Source organism: Vitis riparia, chromosome 6 (assembly GCF_004353265.1).
Source record: "Vitis riparia cultivar Riparia Gloire de Montpellier isolate 1030 chromosome 6, EGFV_Vit.rip_1.0, whole genome shotgun sequence".
In the NCBI taxonomy this organism is placed as follows: domain Eukaryota; kingdom Viridiplantae; phylum Streptophyta; class Magnoliopsida; order Vitales; family Vitaceae; genus Vitis; species Vitis riparia.
The window spans coordinates 17653200-17670203 of NC_048436.1; the positions used below are offsets into that span (position 1 = coordinate 17653200).

Consider the following 17004-nt stretch of genomic DNA (forward strand, 5'->3'; position numbering starts at 1 on the left):
GCTCCGTGGGATTAGTTGAGGTGCACGTAAACTGGCCCGAACATCCATTTATAAAAAATAAAAAAAAATAAAAAGTTGGATTAGGGCTTCTTCAGAACATTTTTTTATGCCTTATTTCAAGTTAAATTATTGTAAACTAGTGATATGAGTAGGTACTGTGATAGCTCATGCCAACTATTAGTTAAACTAATTATGTAAATAGTTATTGCAAACTCTATTCCCCCATTCTATTGAATATGCTCCAATCATGGTGTCGTTTCGTTTATTAATCTTACATCATGTGTAAGGTGAGCTCTATTTGATGCTGTTGGATGCACACTATATCTTGTACATCTCTCTTCTATTTTATTTATTGTTAATTTTTTTATAATCATTTTTGGGAAATGAATCAAAACGAATGGAGGAAACAAAGGAGTGCTATCAAATCTACAATGCAGGTCTTAGTTAAGAAAGCAATGAACAAGACTAGAGAAGACAAAAACTAACTGGAGTGAAGCCCAATTGTTGGATATTAACACTATGTTCTTCACATCGGATCACCTTCTTTCTCTAACTTGGCATGTCATGTAAATATTTAATGATATATATTTTTTTTTTATAAAAAAAGCAACTAACAGAATGTGTAATGTCATTTTTTCTACTATTTTAATAAATTTTCTAAGAAAAAGCAATCATTTATCAGTTATTATATATGATATAAATATGTTATAAAAATATGATAAATCGACAAAAAAAAGGAATATTATTAATCTAAAACAGTGATTATTTTAATATATTTAATTGTTAATTGTTAATTGTCCCCGTGCGTGAAAGTAAGACAAAAATGTCAGAAAAATTAGCATCGCTATTCTTAGAATATTTTGAAAAATAAAAGATTTGCGTGCATGAAAATCTTTAAATGAGATTCCTCAATAATTTTTTTTTTAAGTTAGAGCTTCTTAATCATGTGAACATCACGTGATGCGAGAATTTTATTTTCTTTTATTTTTAATAATAAAATTTATTAATTATAATTTATGTTTAAGTTCAAGTATTAATTACGGTTAAATTAAGTTAAAAAAAAGGGGTAAAAAATAAAACATGAGACACCTGTCTGTGTGATTGTTTTTTGTTGGGTAACGTGGTTGGAGGTCTTTTTGTTCAAGAACCCCGCTACCTCAACAAGCCTTTTTCTCTGGAAGCAAGTATCATTATGATCGGCCCAATCAAACTAACTATTCCACCGTGTTTTCAACAGATCGATCATGATTCATGATAAGTCACTCCTAGCTAATTATTAACCAAATAAAAAAAAATAAAAAAAATTTGACATCAAGCTGCCAATCAGATCCCACCGGTGACCTAGCCACCTCCCCTCCTTGTAATCAAATCACTTCTCCTTTTATTTTATCCACAACCTCCATCCCATGACAAGGAACACGTGTAAATTTGCGCTGTGTTTGACATCGTGTTCCTATCCTCTCCTCTCCTCCGAAGCTTTTCCTCTCACCGCGCTGTACTTCTCGGTTACGCCACGCCACGCCACATCGAACACGTTTTTATTTTGTCGGTAACCAGCAATTAATATTAGTGATGACAAATATTTCTTCTCTGGGATAATTTCACGAGTGACGAGCTAGCAAGAGAGCGACTGCAAATGATTGTTGCAGGGATTGGATTTGACGTTTGTTGATCCAGCCATTTGGAAAGCATAAATCATATTGAATATTTTAAGGGCGTGTTTGGATCAAAATTAGGGTTCGGACTTGGATTCTGTAAATGCAATTTTCTTTCGAGGTCTCGTCAGAATGTCGCAAGCTTCAACTGCTCAAAGCTCTGCTTATCTCACGGCTCTCACCCAAGAAATCGAGAAAAAGCTCCTGCGGGTTTGTCGTTTTTTTGAATAAGATGATTTTAGCGGTTTGTTTCATTGCCGAGACAATATAGGAAGCGGAAAGGAATTTAAATAATTGATTCTGTAATTTGTCATTTTTAGGACCTGTGAAACAGAAACCTCCCGTCAATTGATAGTCTAATTAAGCTCTATGGCTCGGTTGAGGTTTTCTTTTTTCTTTTCTTTTTCCTATTTCTGTTTCTTTTGTTTATTTTTCCTTTTAGTTTCCTCGCATTTGGTTGCTGAGGAAACCGAGGGAAAGGGAAAGAAAACAGATTATAGAATCGTTTCTGATTTCTGTTGGTTTCCTTCTTAAATGAAATATCTCAATCATCATTTACAGATGGGATGGTATTTCGTTCAGTTGAGTGGGCATTCTTTTTACCATAAATTTGGAGATTGCAATGTTTTTGATTTTTTCCTTTTTCTACATTTTTTCACCTACTAAGTGATACCTATTAGAAAACCGAGAGAACGAAAGATATATACAAGATTCATCCTATTATTTACATTTTTCCAGCTGCTGATTGAATTTGTCGATAGAGATTCATTTGTGTTGGACACTCTTGTAGGCATTAGCTTCTCAATCGCAGAGGCGCAACTTGTTGGAACAGCTGTTTGCTGACATAGCTTTGGAAGTTGATGACAGAGCAAGAGGTGAGTCTTGAGTTTATGTCTGAACTTGCCTTTTTTGTGTTTGATGATGCTCAATGTTGTCATATAGGTATTAGAAGATGAAGATTAGTATCACAACCTTTGTGTTGATTCTTTAATTTTTCTCTTTTGAAAAGTAAATATTTGAACATGGCTGCAATAGTGGTATCGGTGATGAGATTGTGCTAGTGGGCTTAATTTATGTTAGGATCATGGTTCTTAGGCAATTCTATTGGTTTTGGCTGTCTGCAATAGGACTGGTTCTCAGCTGAAATGTATGGATACAAAAATGTATTTTATAAGAAGTTCTGGAATATCATGAAAATATATATAGGATAGTGGAAATACACATTGGAACAGTTGCATGATCAATTTTTTTGATAGGTAAAAAAGATGTGCATTAGACAAGAAACTCCAAAAAAGCGCCCCCATGGTACACAGGGAGTATACAGAGAGCACCAACAGCACCATAAATAAGAAAGAGGGCCTAACAAAAAACAGCACCCCTCAACAAGTCGCTATCCAATCCACAAAATCTATAATAGAGGAACTATAAACAATTTGGACCAAGCCCACAAATTACAAAAAAAAAAACAAACTTAATTCCCTGATCCGAAAGCTCTTTGTTATCAATACAAAGACATCTGAATGTATGCCAGGCCCTTAGAGTGTCTTGCAAGTTACAAGTTCTAGTGAAATTATCTATAGTTCCAGTACATAGCATGAAAAATTTACTCTGGAGTTAAATCATGGTTCCTGCTACCTTGATTTTTTTAGTTGAAGTTTGAATTCCTTAAAATCTCCATACTAGTTCTGCCTTAAAAGGAAAAAGTTTTCTATATTAGCTCTACCTTCATTTTGACTAAAGTTGTTTTAAACATGGATTACAAAAGCATACACACACACACTTACATATATATACATGAATTCATATGTTGCACCTTAGAGATGGAAAATCTGAAAAAAAAGTAAGCACTGAGCAGTAACAATTCTTAACATTTGATGCTTTGAATAGTTAATGGCTATTAGAATCTGAAATTAATGACAATTTTGTAGAATTTGAACTTCTTCAGTTAAAAATAAGTTTTAAGAACCCTTTGATGTAAGAATAAATCATCTGCTCATTGTTAGGAACAAGCAAAACCTGGATATAACCAACTGCAGTGTGTCTACTGTCAGAATAGTTCTTGTTGATGCCTTGTTAAGTTTGTGTATGATGAGATCCATGGAGCTTTATAATCCTAAAGATTACAAGACATAACCAAAATGCTTGTTAGTTGCATAATTCAGCATGATTTGTGATGAAAAATGCTAGTTAGCTTGTTGATACATACTTTTTTGTTTTATTTCTTTCCTTTTTGATAAGCTCCTTTATCTTAGGGTTTCACTCAAGCATGTATTTTGTGCATGTGTGCACAACTCCTTCCACATTTTATAGTAAAAAAATGCTGAGAATGGCGAAAGCAAACAATCCCAATTGATCTGCCTTTTTGGCTGGTATCTCTGTATTGCTTAACACCTACTTATGTGTTGAAGTGTTAGAGATAAAACGTTCTTGCCTAAGTAGAATTTCATTCCATGTCCCTTGCAACTATATTTACATTCAAATACTTTAATTGGGATTAATTTGCATTTTCTCATGCATCATTAGGATCAAACCTAGTTATTGTAGTTGACTCAAAGTCAAAACCTTTTACTCTTACAATTTTCTAATTTTCTAAATTTGCATTGGAAGCAGATATGATTCTCAGTGGGGAAGAAGATGTAATTTCTCCAGTGGAGGAAAGGAGTGAGAGTAAATTATGCTTTTATGATGTGCTCGCTGATCATTATGTTAGGGTGCCTGAGAATGGAAAATCTATCCTTGATTTGATTGTCCAGTTATGGAGCCAGTTATTTGCATCTCAAATTTTTGCCTTGCTGTTCCACAAATGGGTATGTGAACTTGCATTTAGTAAACTCTTCGATTTGTGTCTTTGGTATGGAAGTTTTTCCTTTTGGCCATGTATTGCTGCTTGTAGTGATAAAATTTTCTTTGGATGGGAGCATGTTGTCCAAGTGGATGCTATGTCCACATATTTTTCACGTTGGTAAAACAATTTTTTTTTTTTTTGATATGTAAAGCAATTGTATTAAGAGCGCCAAAAAGTGCCTAAAGTATACACAATGTATACAAGGCCAAAAAAAGGAGGGATAGACAAAAACCAACACCCTCGCTTCACTTACAGCCCAACTAATCTATGAAATCTAAAAGGGACAAAGAATTAGACTCTCTATGTACCTTAACCCACTCCAAAAACATGTACATAAAGGAGCATAAAATCGAGTGGTTTGTAAGTTCAAAATCTTCAAAAGCTCCTCGATTTCTCTTATTCCATAAAGTTCAAAATAGACGCAAAGGCGCAACTTTTCAGGCCTTCTTCTCAACAAAGGCTCCCTACCAACTAATAAGGACATCCTTGATTGAGAATGACATCACCAACTGAACATCAAATATAGCCAAAATAAGGTGCCACAACATGCTTTCTTTAGGACAATGAATGAGAATATGGTTTGCTGACTCCTCTTCACCCTTACACAAGTAACATCTGTTTGGAAGGCTCCACCCCCTCCTTTTTAGGTGATCCAAAGTTAGAATTTTTTCCCAAAAAGCTTCCCAAGCAAAGAAATTGACTTTCATCGACACCCAAGGATTCCACACCAAGCTTGTGAGGAAACTCTTCGGATAACAACTTGCTAAGGAGGAGTAGCAGGATGTGACAGAAAAGCTTCCCTCTTCGCCATTTGTTTCATTTAAAGCTTCCTAGTCATGTTATGGTAGAATGGTAAATAATAAAAAAAATAAGATTGATTGTGAGATACGTTGAGTCATACGAAGGATTCTTGGCATAATCCCACCTGTTGCCTTGATTTCTCATTTCTAATCTTTAAGAAATTTTTTTGGCCTTATTTGGTCCAAATATATACTAATTTGCCATCTATTTCATTTAAAGCTTTGCAGTGATATTATGGCAGAACGGTAAATAATAAAAACAAATAAGATTGAATGGGAGATACGATGAGTCATACGAAGGATTCTTGGTATAACGCCAGTTGTTGCCTTCATTTCTCATTTCTAATATATCTAAGAAAGATGCCATCAGCCAATATATCATCTGTCATCTCCTTCACCTTCAGAATTTGGTCTTCTCTCCTAGATTCGGTGTGCTTCAATCTAAGTAGGTTATTTATTTATTTATTTATTTTTGGTGCATATTTTTATCATTTCATTTTATTGATGTAGAATACATGTTTAAAAAAACTATATTGTACAATAAAACTCTAAAAAATGTGGTATTACCATTAGTGGTAAAGGGGAATAGAAAAAAACCCCATAGATCTACATTATAGAAAACCCAGTTTACAACAATAGACTTACACAACAAATTTTCCCAACTCAAATAGAAAAACTGAAGAAGGCTAGCTTAAAAACAACGCCCATAAACAAAAAAACCAAAGATGAAATTCATATAAATGCAACTATAGTCATTCTTACAAAAAAAATAAAATTAAGTGGTTTGTTCTATATTTAGCGATTATTGACCGTTTATTTCTATCCATTTATTTAAACCATCTAATTATTCTTATATGTTAATTGTTAATTTACTATTCATCTTCTTTTTATACGCTTTGTGTTTCAAGAATGTCTAATTTATTATTACTTTATTGTTTGCATTTAGAACTTTCACATAGTACGTTACAAAAGTGAAAATAAAGAAATTATATCATATAAAATGATTACACTTGCTTGCATAAAAATAATATATTCAAACACAACCATAAAATAGATAAACATTAATTTTTAAATAATTTTTAATTGAATAATTAAAATCAAATGTAAATATAAAAAAATACACTATTTCCTAATAGTTCACGTGCCTTGCACATGGACCAAGCCTAGTAGTTATAAAAAAAGAGAAAAACATTCATATACAAATATATGATGTCAAATTATGTGATATCAGTAAAAGTTGTAAAATTAAAAAAAAAAAAAAAAAAAAAATTAAAGTGCCAAATTAAACTTATGATTAGATGAAAATTACAAACTATAAAATATTTACTCCACTTCTATGTAGAGTACCATTTTTTTTTCCAAAGGTAGGTGTTTATCTTCCCTCCGAATATTTGTATCTGTTTTTAGAGACCCTTTAAGTTAGTAAGGTTGAGAAGTGAATAAGCTCATTGAGATAAGGTCTGTATTTTTATTGAAGGGTTTAAACATGATGGGGAGATTTGTCAGTATAAAGTTATGTGATCCCTCTTGAATGTATTTATTGAACATGAATCTGATCTGCAATCAATCAAAGGCTTTTAGCAGATGACTCTTTTTCTTTTCACTCTGGTGTTCCAATGATGTTGAATAGGATGCTTTTGCATTTTCTTTTGCAGTTATTTGAGGTTCAACTTGAGAATTCTGAAGTGCTCTTCCGTTATTCGTCTGCTCTTGTTCAAGGTGCTACAAATGTGTTCTGGTATGAATATTAGCCATTACATGTTGATTGGTGAATCATTGATTGGCTACCAATGGAGTAGGGTATCGAGGGTTTTTTACACTGCATATTATTGGTGTTATCAATTATTACTAAATGTTTATTGCTTTCTATTGATTTATGTGGAAAAAGAAAACATTCTGGTGGTGCTTTCATCTGCAGGTCCTCATAACCAGAATCATCTTGTGATTTTTTCTTTTAAATTATTTTTGTTACATTTTCTCTTCTTTTTCTCCATCTTCTCAGATCAAGTGGATTATTAGGCTCTGCTTCTTTCAGAATGTTATCCCATATGGCAAATTAGTGCTGTAATTGTTTGCACAACAAAACAAATATTAATGGTAAATTTCATAATAATGTGAAAAATTTCCCATTATTTAACGAAAGATGTTTCATGAATGTTTGGGAATAAATTGGTTGCTTGGTTTCCACAACCCTTATCTAGCCTTGCACTCTTCCATATCAGTATCTGTTTATATTCTTATCTCACTCAATGCTTTTTGCTAAGTGTTCATTCCTAAGTTGGGGCATTGATGCTATTCATTTTATATTTGAGAGAACTTGATTGGATCAAATTCAGATGTTATAGCCAATTTCTGGTTCATTTAGTAAATAGATAGTGGCAAACTTGTGAGTGTGTGTATGAGAAGAAAAAAAAGGGAGGGGGGAGGGTTGGTATTCATACCCAGAACTGAATTGGGTCAAATCTATTCATTCCATTTCTAGTCCATTTAAGTAGACAGTAGCAAATAAGCATGTGAGGGAAAAGGACAAAGAAGGGAAGGGAGAGGAGGATGGGCTTTGATTGGGCCGCATTTTTTTTTTTCTACCGGAGAGAACTTGATTGGATTAAAATCAAGTGATCCATTTAGGTATAGATAGTAGAGTGCATGTCCACGCATATTTGTGAGAGGGAGAGAGGTAGGTGGAGCTGAGTGAGAGAGAGAGAATTGGAGCAGGACTTGATGAGTCACTGATTCTATCCATAGCCTTCGATTTTCTATTTGGAGAGAACTTGATTAGGTCAACTTCAATTGATCTGTTTAGGTAGAGACAGCTGAGGGCATGTGCATGCAAGCGTGTGTATGGAGAAAGGAGTAAGGGAGCGGGAGAGAGCCCAAAAAAGTGAATTGGCTTTGGATCATTGTCAGTGGTCCTATTTATTGACTTACTTTTCTGTTGTAGAGAACTTGACTGACTCAGATTCAGGTGATCTAGTCTTTTGATATATTTTTGTAGAGAGTATCACTGTTGCCAATTTTATTTCATAACCTCCATGAAGGTAGAAGAGCAGGAGGAAGGGATGGATGTATGTTGCAAGGGCACCATTGTTATTTGAATCCTTCATTTAGGTAGAAAGAGCACTGTGATGCCGACCTCACTGATATGGAGATTGAGGGCCTAGAAAGACTCATGTCATCTCCTACTAGTGTGCACTTGTCTCCATCCATCTCAGATGCTAGAGCTTGGTTCTTGACCTCTTTAGACTCATTCTCAATCAAATCATTATTTATGGCTGTCTAGCACTTCATATCCAGTCCTTTTCTCTCCAACCAATTTTATTTGGAAATCTAAAGCTCCATCTAAGGTCAATGCCTTTGTCTTGGCACACAAGAAGGTAAATACCAATAACATGCTACAGGTGAGAAGACTTCATAAATCCTTTACTCCTGATTGGTGCATTTTGTGCTTGAGTGGAGGGATTTTTTGATGATGACATGCTACTTCGTGATGACTTTTTATAGTGATTTTATAAGTCCAAGAAGTTGTTTAGGTGGAAGTTTGGTGAGGTTTTTTGTTTCTTGAATTGTTGGGACTTTTGACCTCCCATTCCTTGGGTAATGACCTTAGGATCTTCATCCCCATTTTAGACTTTGTGTAAACCTTTTCCAATGCTTGAAAACCATTGACATCTTAGTGAGCATCGTAATAATAGTTTCATGTATTGAATTAACTATAGATATTTATTTTATATTCTTTTACTTGATGTAATTTCAAGTAATCTCCATATGTCCTTAGCCAATCCGCATTGATGCACTCTGTTATATTCATTTTTATCAATGATACAATGCAGATAGTACCTGATTTTAGCATCTCATTGAGCTTTTATTTACCATGTTCATCCCATTTTGATGACTTCCCATGGATCATGGTCAATTGATTTTATCACAATCTTCTTGAATGGTTAAGTTCTAAACAAAATAATACCAATTGTGGATTCTAACTGACCCAACTTAGTTGTATACTTTAGGAAGGGCAAATTAGGTGTTCAATTTTTATACAAGACCAGGTAATTTGATAAAATCAAAACTTCATATGAATCCAATGCAATACTTTTAAATAAATAGCCTGTAAAAGAGAGAGAAAAGAGAGTGCAAACAACTATTTTATGGTGGTTCGGCAATTGTCCACATCCACTTGCTACAGCTTCTTTCCAAACTTGGAGGTTTTTCCGCTGATCCGAGAGCCCCCTCAACCAAAGCTCTTATTGTCCTTATACACTTGGATTCAAGGTTTTAGTGGACCTTTACTATACTTAAGTTCTCTTAACACTTTAGATTATTCTCTCACTAGGAAACAAGAAAAGGATTGACAATACATTCAAGAGCTGGTTGTAATAAGTCTGTACTCACAAAAAGATGGGTGGATTGGGGATTAGAAATCTCTCCATTCTTAATAGAGCCCTCTTGTGCAAATGGAGTTGGCATTTTGCGGTTGAAAGAGACTCATATTGGAAGCTTATTATTAGTACGAAGTATGGGATTGAAAGAGGAGGGTGGAGCACTCACGGGGCTAGGGAGGGCCATGGGGTAGGGCTTTGGAAGGAAATCAGCAAGGAAGGTATGTTACTGCTCAATAATGTATCATTCTCGGTGGGGGATGGTAAAAGGGTGAGGTTTTGGAAAGACATTTGGTGCGGGAACACCCCCCTTTGTGAGGCCTTTCCCTCCTTGTTTGATTTAGCGGGTTCTAAAGATGCGTGGGTTGCAGACTATTGGGACCCAATGGGGGAAGAGGGAGGGTGGACTCCACATTTCCTTAGACCTTTCAATGATTGGGAGGTGGAGAGACTCCTTTCGTCCATTCAAGGGAAGAGGTTGGATGTTGTGGAAAGGGACGAAAAATGAGATTTTCACTGTAAAATCTCTCTATAAGTCTCTTGCTCATAGCTGTGCAGTCTCGTTCCGGGCAATATTATTTGGAGTCTGTATGTTCCTACAAATGTGAGTTTTTTTGCTTGGGAAGCTTCTTGGGAGAAGGTCCTTACTCAAGACCAGCTCAAGAGGAAGGGCTGGATTTTAGCCAACAGATGTTGCTTGTGTTGCGTTGAAGAGGAAACGATAAATCATATCCTTGTTCATTGTTCTAGGACGAAGATTTTGTGGGATCTTGTGTTTTCTCTTTTTGGGGTTAATTAGGTTCTGCCGTTTTCGGTGAGAGACACTCTATTAAGTTGGTATGTTTCTTTTAAGGACAAGAAACATAGAAAGGTTTGGCGGGCAGCTCCTCTTTGCTTATTTTGGACGGTTTGGAAGGAAAGAAATAGGATAGTCTTTGATAATGAGGCTTTGTCGACTCAAAGATTGAAAAACTCATTTGTTTGTAATCTCTTATCCTGGGCTAATTCTTCTATAGTTGTAGGCCCCTTATCTTTGTTTAACTTTGTGGATTGGTTGGGTTCCTGTTGAGGGCCGGTGAGTGCTTGTGTTTTTGTTGTTTTTTTAGGTGACTCTTGTATACTCCCTATATGCTCCGGGTTGCCTTTCAAGCACCCTTTTTCTAATATATCTTTGTGCTTTTGCCTATCAAAAATAAATAAATTGAGGAGCAAGAATGGAAATTGTTAAACCCCAGTGGTGCAATCAATGAAGTATGCTAGAGCTGGAATAATTGCACTTTGAAGTTAAATCTCTCTCACAATGATTACAAAATGATTTTCAGGTTGTTGAGAGATCATAAATAAAGTTTGAGTCATATATATCATGCTTGGATATAAACCAGCCATTAGACAACAATTTCCGTTGAATGGGTTGACCACTTGATCGATCACCTAACTAGCCATTAGCATTTAATACAACATGTCGGTGGCTATTTTAGGCCAAACAAACTGACTGCTTGACCTCTCAATCAATTGCTTGGTCAGTGGGTCATGCATCTGCTAGACACTGCCAAAAGAGCATTTTCAAGGCTGCAAGAAAATGAGCTAATGGTTGACTCAAGCAAGCATGGTCAAAATGCAGCTCTCTGGGGGGTTCCCAATCAGTTTGCGTTTCTTGCTCTTATGCCTTCATATTTTTTTAAAACCTTGTAAGTCCAAAATCCTTTTAAGAAAGTCTCGGGTTTCAAAAAATTCTAAGATAGGCTTAGAAAAATATAGATTTTCATTGTGGATAAATGGTGTTGGAGATTCACCTTAAAAAAGGGATATACTTTGGAGAAAGGTCATAGTGAGAAAATTTGGAGAAGAGCTAGGAGGAAGCTGTTGTCAGATAGGGAGAATAGGCTGTGTGGGTTAGCTTCTGGAAGTCAATCAAAAAAGGGTGGGGAATCTTTAAAGCTAAAATGAGATTTGAGATGGGCCACATGAGAATAATAAATTATGGTATGATGTTTGGTGCAGTGATGTTCCCTTAAAGGACTCTTTTCCTCTCCATTCTCCTTTGCAGCTTCCTAAGAGGCATGGGTGGATGATATTCAGGAGGGAAGAGGGTGGGATGGTCATGTTCTTCTTAAGAAATTTTCAAGATTGGGAGATGGATAATGTTGAGGAATTTCTTGTGTTAGTAAGTAGAGGAGAGGAGGACAAAATGGTATAGAAGGCTAGCAAAAGTAGGGAATTATTGGTGAAGTATTTCTACTCCACCTTGGAATTGAAGGGTGAAGTGTCATTTACCTCGAAGATAGTGTGGAGCTCTTGGGACCTTGGACAAACTTAAAGGAAGAGGATAGCTTTTGGCAGATTGTTGTTGCATGTTTAAAAATACAGTAAAATTAGGAGGCCATCTCCTCATCCATATTGACCAAGTTAGAGGGCTATGGCACTTTCTATTCTCCTTTTTGGCATTTTGTCGGTTCTTTCATATTCGGTGAAGGACCTGTTAATGGGTTTGAATGAGAGCTCTCTGGACAAGAAGAGCAAAAGATTCAAAGAACAGCTCCTCTTTGCCTTTTCTGAACAATAAGGAAGAAACAAAACAAAATAACCTTTGAAGGAGTGCAATGCATTCACCAATCTCTTAATGACTCCCTTATATCTAATCTCTATATATGTGGTCTTGAGGGTATCATCTAGTCGATTGTCTAGCTAATCTTTTATCCTTGGTAGATTTTATGCAATGGATCTAAGTGCTAGATTGGGGCTGTGGTTGTAGGTTGCTTCTTTCGTTTTCTCACATGTATACTTTAGTGTATTGTGTTAGCCACATTTTGTTTGGTGTATATACATTAAGGACAAGCCTATAAGAAAAATTTAACCAAGGATGTATTTTTGAAAATAACATGATTGCTCCCAATGACATTTCCTTCCCGAAGAATTGCATTTGGGTGGATAGAGTCCCAACCAAAGTTGCCTTTTTTGCTTGGGAGGGTACGTGGGGGAAGGTTCTTACCCTAGATAGACTCCAAAAAAGAGGGTGGCAGCTCCCAAATCGTTGCTTTTTGTGTGGTTGTGAAGAAGAAACTGTAAATCATATTCTTTTACAATGTATAGTGGTCAGAGTCCTTTGGGAGATTGTCCTTGCCTTGTTTGGCATTCAGTGGGTGTTCCTTGAAACAGTAAAAGAGGTGTTATTTAGTTGGAGGGGCCCTTTTGTGGGCAAAAAAAGGAAAAAGATTTGGAAATCCATTCCGTTGTGTATTTTTTGGACAGTTTGGAAGGAAATGAATAGATTAGCTTTTAGGGGGGCTCTTTAGTAGTACAAAAACTCAAAAATTCTTTTGTATGTAATTTGTGGAGTTGGGCTAGAGTGTATATTGGAGAGGAGTCCTCATCTCTCATAGGTTTTTTGGAGTGGTTAGCATCCACTTAAGGGCTAGTGAGGTTTTTTGTTTGAAAGCTACCTTGTATACATCCTGTATGCTTTGTGGCTGTTTGCCTTTTGATAATATACTTCAGGTTTATTTATCAAAAAAAAAAATAACATGCATGCAACTCTTTTGATTGCACCCAGGCCCAGCATTCAAAGAATATGATACAACTTCATTTATCTCTTCTCTTGCACTTCTGATAATACTTTCCTTCAAACTCTTTCTTTTTTCTTTGATTAAAAACTTGGTTTTCCATTATGACCCATTTTCCTTGCATACACTTAATGAAAATCATCAAATTCCAATAATTTGTTTTGTTGTCATCAAAATTTGATTGGTTGCCTTTGGAAAAACTTTGGGCTAACATGAGGAGAGAGGGAAATTAAGCATTGGCTTGCCATTCATAGCCTTCATGTAGGTTAAAAGTGCAGCTAGAGGGTGAGAGATGGGCCATCGTTGCTATTCTTAGCCTTCATGTTGGTAGGAAGAGTGGTGGGTGGGGATGCATGCATCATGTGTGAGTGTAACTGATAGAAGGGAGGAAAATCAAACATTGGATTGTTGTGGTAGTGATACTCTGTTTCAGTGGAAAACCAAAATACTGACTGTGAATTCAACTAAGCATATACTAGTCATTGAAAGTTTTTCATTTTATTTTTTTATTTTTTTAATTCCAGTAATAATGTCCAACTCTTCGTCCCTTATGCTGGAAGATACTTGGAATTGCTCACCTTCTCACCCTGTGAAAGGGAGAAATGAGAGAGCTTCATTGTAATATCATTTTGTGATTAACTGCAGGATTGACATCCAAACAAACACAATGCGCTTCCAGTCTCTCTTTCGTGTAAGATTCCTATCAAGGATAGAATGCTTACCGTTTAAAATTTGTCTGTTGAAAATGATTTTTCTAAAGACAACTTGCTTACTCTAGTCCTTGCTGTTGGGTTCAGTATCTCCTAGAGGAAGTTGCATTGGTGCCCACACGATTAAATAAGATTGCTCCACAGGTTAGGCATTGTTGTCATGTTTATCTGTCTCACATGCTAATTTATTTATTTATTTTTTGTAGTGGGTGAGTTTTTATTCTGTAAATCAGAAAAATATATCAAGGTCCCTATTGTGTAGTATGTTCCATAGTGCGTGTATCTTAAATGGCATTTAATATTTGATGTTAACTGTCCATTTTTCCTCATTCACCAGGCCCAAAGAGATCTCTATCTTCTACTTTCAAGGTTCATATTCTTCTATAACTTTGGTAGGTGCTATGACTATTGTAACTTTGAGTTGAATGATGATAAGCGTATCCTTCTGTAATTTGATTATATCTTTTTTCTTCTTTTGAAGTTGACAAGCTTGAAAGCTTCTTGAAGGAATTTCCCATTTTCCCAAATTCCTTCTTGGCTGGTGGTCCAGCAGACATTTTTGTTATTGAACTTGCTGACCAGGTTATATTTGAAACACGAGTTAAATATATATCTTTTGGAAATTTAATGAAACTGATTTATTTTTTCATATTTTTGTTCAAATTGTTCCTTGAATCAGCTTCAAAAATTGAAGGTGGAGCCAGTACTTGTACATTACCTTTCCCAAATTAAAGTTCTCCAAGGTAGTACCATTTCAACTATGGATCATTTAAGTCATATGATGAGATTTATGATGTTTAACATTGTCAGTATCTGATATACTTGGGCATAGATTATTCTGATCATAGTAACGATTAAATTCTGTAGGCTTGGAGCTAAGAATGACCACAAGTACAAGGTTGAAAGCTTGCTTATATAGCTTTACTTCACCTGGCGGTCCAATGTATCCCACAAGGATTGTTCGGCATGCAGCTTGGGAAGCATTAGATTTTCTTTTCCCTGTAAGTTATTCTTTAATGCCCCTTTCAACTCAAATGAATCAGTAGATTTTTATTTGAAACTACATAGATATTATATTTTGGATTTGTATGTCTGGTGCCATGCAACTATTTACTGCTTGAACATGATTATGGTTTATTTCAAAAGAGCTTAGCTTCAGTTTTAAAATAGTTGACAGTGATTATATCAAAAAAGAGAAAAATGAACAGTCAAAGGTCAAGTGCAACTAAAAAATTGGACTGCAGTTGGTCGTCATAGTTAATCCTTCAAGTACATGTAGCAACATTATAAGATTGATAACATTTTTTATTTTTGAGATTTTATTATTCAATAGAAATATCAATCTGGGAAATTTGGTACGTACTTTCATGCTTTTAATATCTGGACTGTTAAATCTAACCTCATTCCATCTTTTTTCTAATGTTTACGGGGGATTTGTGGTGACTTTGATACTGGAATGCAGGTTGGACGGTATCCTCGACATCTCATTAGCCTATTCTTCCGATTGCTATATCCATGGTACTGGCCTTCTTCTTGTTGGAACTTCATAATGTCTTGCATAAAGGCTGTTCTGTATTCTCTATTGAGGTTGATATTTTCAAGTTTGGAAAAGCTGAGAAGGCCCAAGAATGCCTAAAATATAGATACTAGAATTTTGATGATCCAGCCTCCTGTAAAATTTTAACCGAAGATCAGATGCCCAAAGTGTGTATCATTTCAGATTTATTTAATGTGGGTTCCACACGATTCTAATTCATACTGGTTCTTTCTAGTCAAGAGGTTTGGACAAAATGGAGCATCCCGTGATTATTGAGTTGGACCTGAGCATAGGCCCAAGCTTCCGCCAGCACCCCAGTTATGCCCAAGCATTTGTATGGCCTTAATCTCGGTTAGCCTAGAATCTTGTTCTGAACTTCGGCCGAGGCCCAGCTTTTGCGGTTACCCAACATCATCACCCGAGCCAAACCTTCGGCCCCACACAAATCTCTGCCTTGATCCGAATCCCAGGCCCACCTTCAGCCATGAGACTATTCACAGCCAAGTCCAATTCTTGGAAGGGGTCCGAGCCTCGGTCTTGTCCCAAATCTAACTGCATTCCCAGTCCCAGTCTTAGCTGGCCTACACATCGTCCAAACCCAAACTTTAGCCCAGAGTCAACGGCTTAAGCTATAAACCAGCACCGATTCGAAGCAGTGGATCAAACTTCTTAATTGGTCCGACACTAGGCTTAGCCTCAGGCCATGCCCGTGCCTTGGTCCAAAACCCAAGCCTTAACTTACGCGGTGATCTACACCTCATTCCTGGCACGAATCTGATCTAAGAGACTGAACCATATGCTATAGGGCTGCTGCATTCATGCTTAATCTAAAAGGTCAAGAAGCTCGTAAAACTAATTATTTTTAAGTTTTTTTTACTACAATGGGAATTTACATAATCTCGTACATAAGTTGCAGAAAAAAACATTAGACCTTTTATCTGTAGGCGCTAATAATGACAAACATTAGACTCGGTATGATTATAATACACTGTCAAAAAATTAAATATTCTTTTCTTATAGCATCAATTGAAATCAGCATCTCTGATTTTTTAATTTCTTGAGATGCATCTCCTACCTGTTTTATAACGGCAATCTTGTAGTCGTACCGGGTGAGTTATATAGGGCAATTGGGGAGATCAACCAAAGCATGATTTACGGCTGGAGATTCTGGCACCTTTAATAAGCATAGCATATTTAAACCTCCATGCCAGTGCCTCCACCAAGCTGCAATTGGACATTCATTTCACACAACTTCAATACCCAACTATTTGGGCAGCAAACCATCAATTACACTGCAAACTCATCCTGAAACAAGAAGTCCTCGCTAACAAATAGCAAAGACAACTTCATAGTGAGAATGCTGTCATGCATGAGCAGAGATAATGTTTCCAGTGAAGATCAGAGTTCAGGGCCCAGAGTCCAGAGTCCAGAGCTGTAGCGTGCTAGGTGCCACTGTAATCATCTTAACACTGGAAGGCTTTAACAATATCTCATTCCAGACATAAGGAGTTCGGAAGCAGG

The 17004-nt window shown here is 36.1% G+C and overlaps 1 protein-coding gene across 1 annotated transcript; it reads left to right on the forward strand.

Moving 5' to 3' along the window:
- Positions 1-1402: 1402 nt before the first annotated feature.
- LOC117916224 lies at positions 1403-15719 on the forward strand. The gene is made up of 11 exons (XM_034832151.1): positions 1403-1865; positions 2446-2530; positions 4266-4462; positions 6956-7038; positions 13882-13927; positions 14034-14090; positions 14284-14338; positions 14428-14528; positions 14626-14689; positions 14814-14947; positions 15409-15719. The coding sequence occupies exons 1-11, from the start codon at positions 1788-1790 to the stop codon at positions 15580-15582; spliced, it is 1074 nt and encodes a 357-aa protein (XP_034688042.1). The 5' UTR covers positions 1403-1787; the 3' UTR covers positions 15583-15719.
- Positions 15720-17004: the final 1285 nt, after the last annotated feature.

Coding starts and splice junctions, on each gene's coding strand:
- LOC117916224 (XM_034832151.1), top strand. CDS start 1,788: ATGTCGCAAGCTTCAACTGCTCAAAGCTCTGCTTATCTCACGGCTCTC. Junction 13,928..14,033: donor GCTTCCAGTCTCTCTTTCGT/GTAAGATTCCTA, acceptor TGTTGGGTTCAG/TATCTCCTAGAGGAAGTTGC. Junction 14,529..14,625: donor TTATTGAACTTGCTGACCAG/GTTATATTTGAA, acceptor TCCTTGAATCAG/CTTCAAAAATTGAAGGTGGA.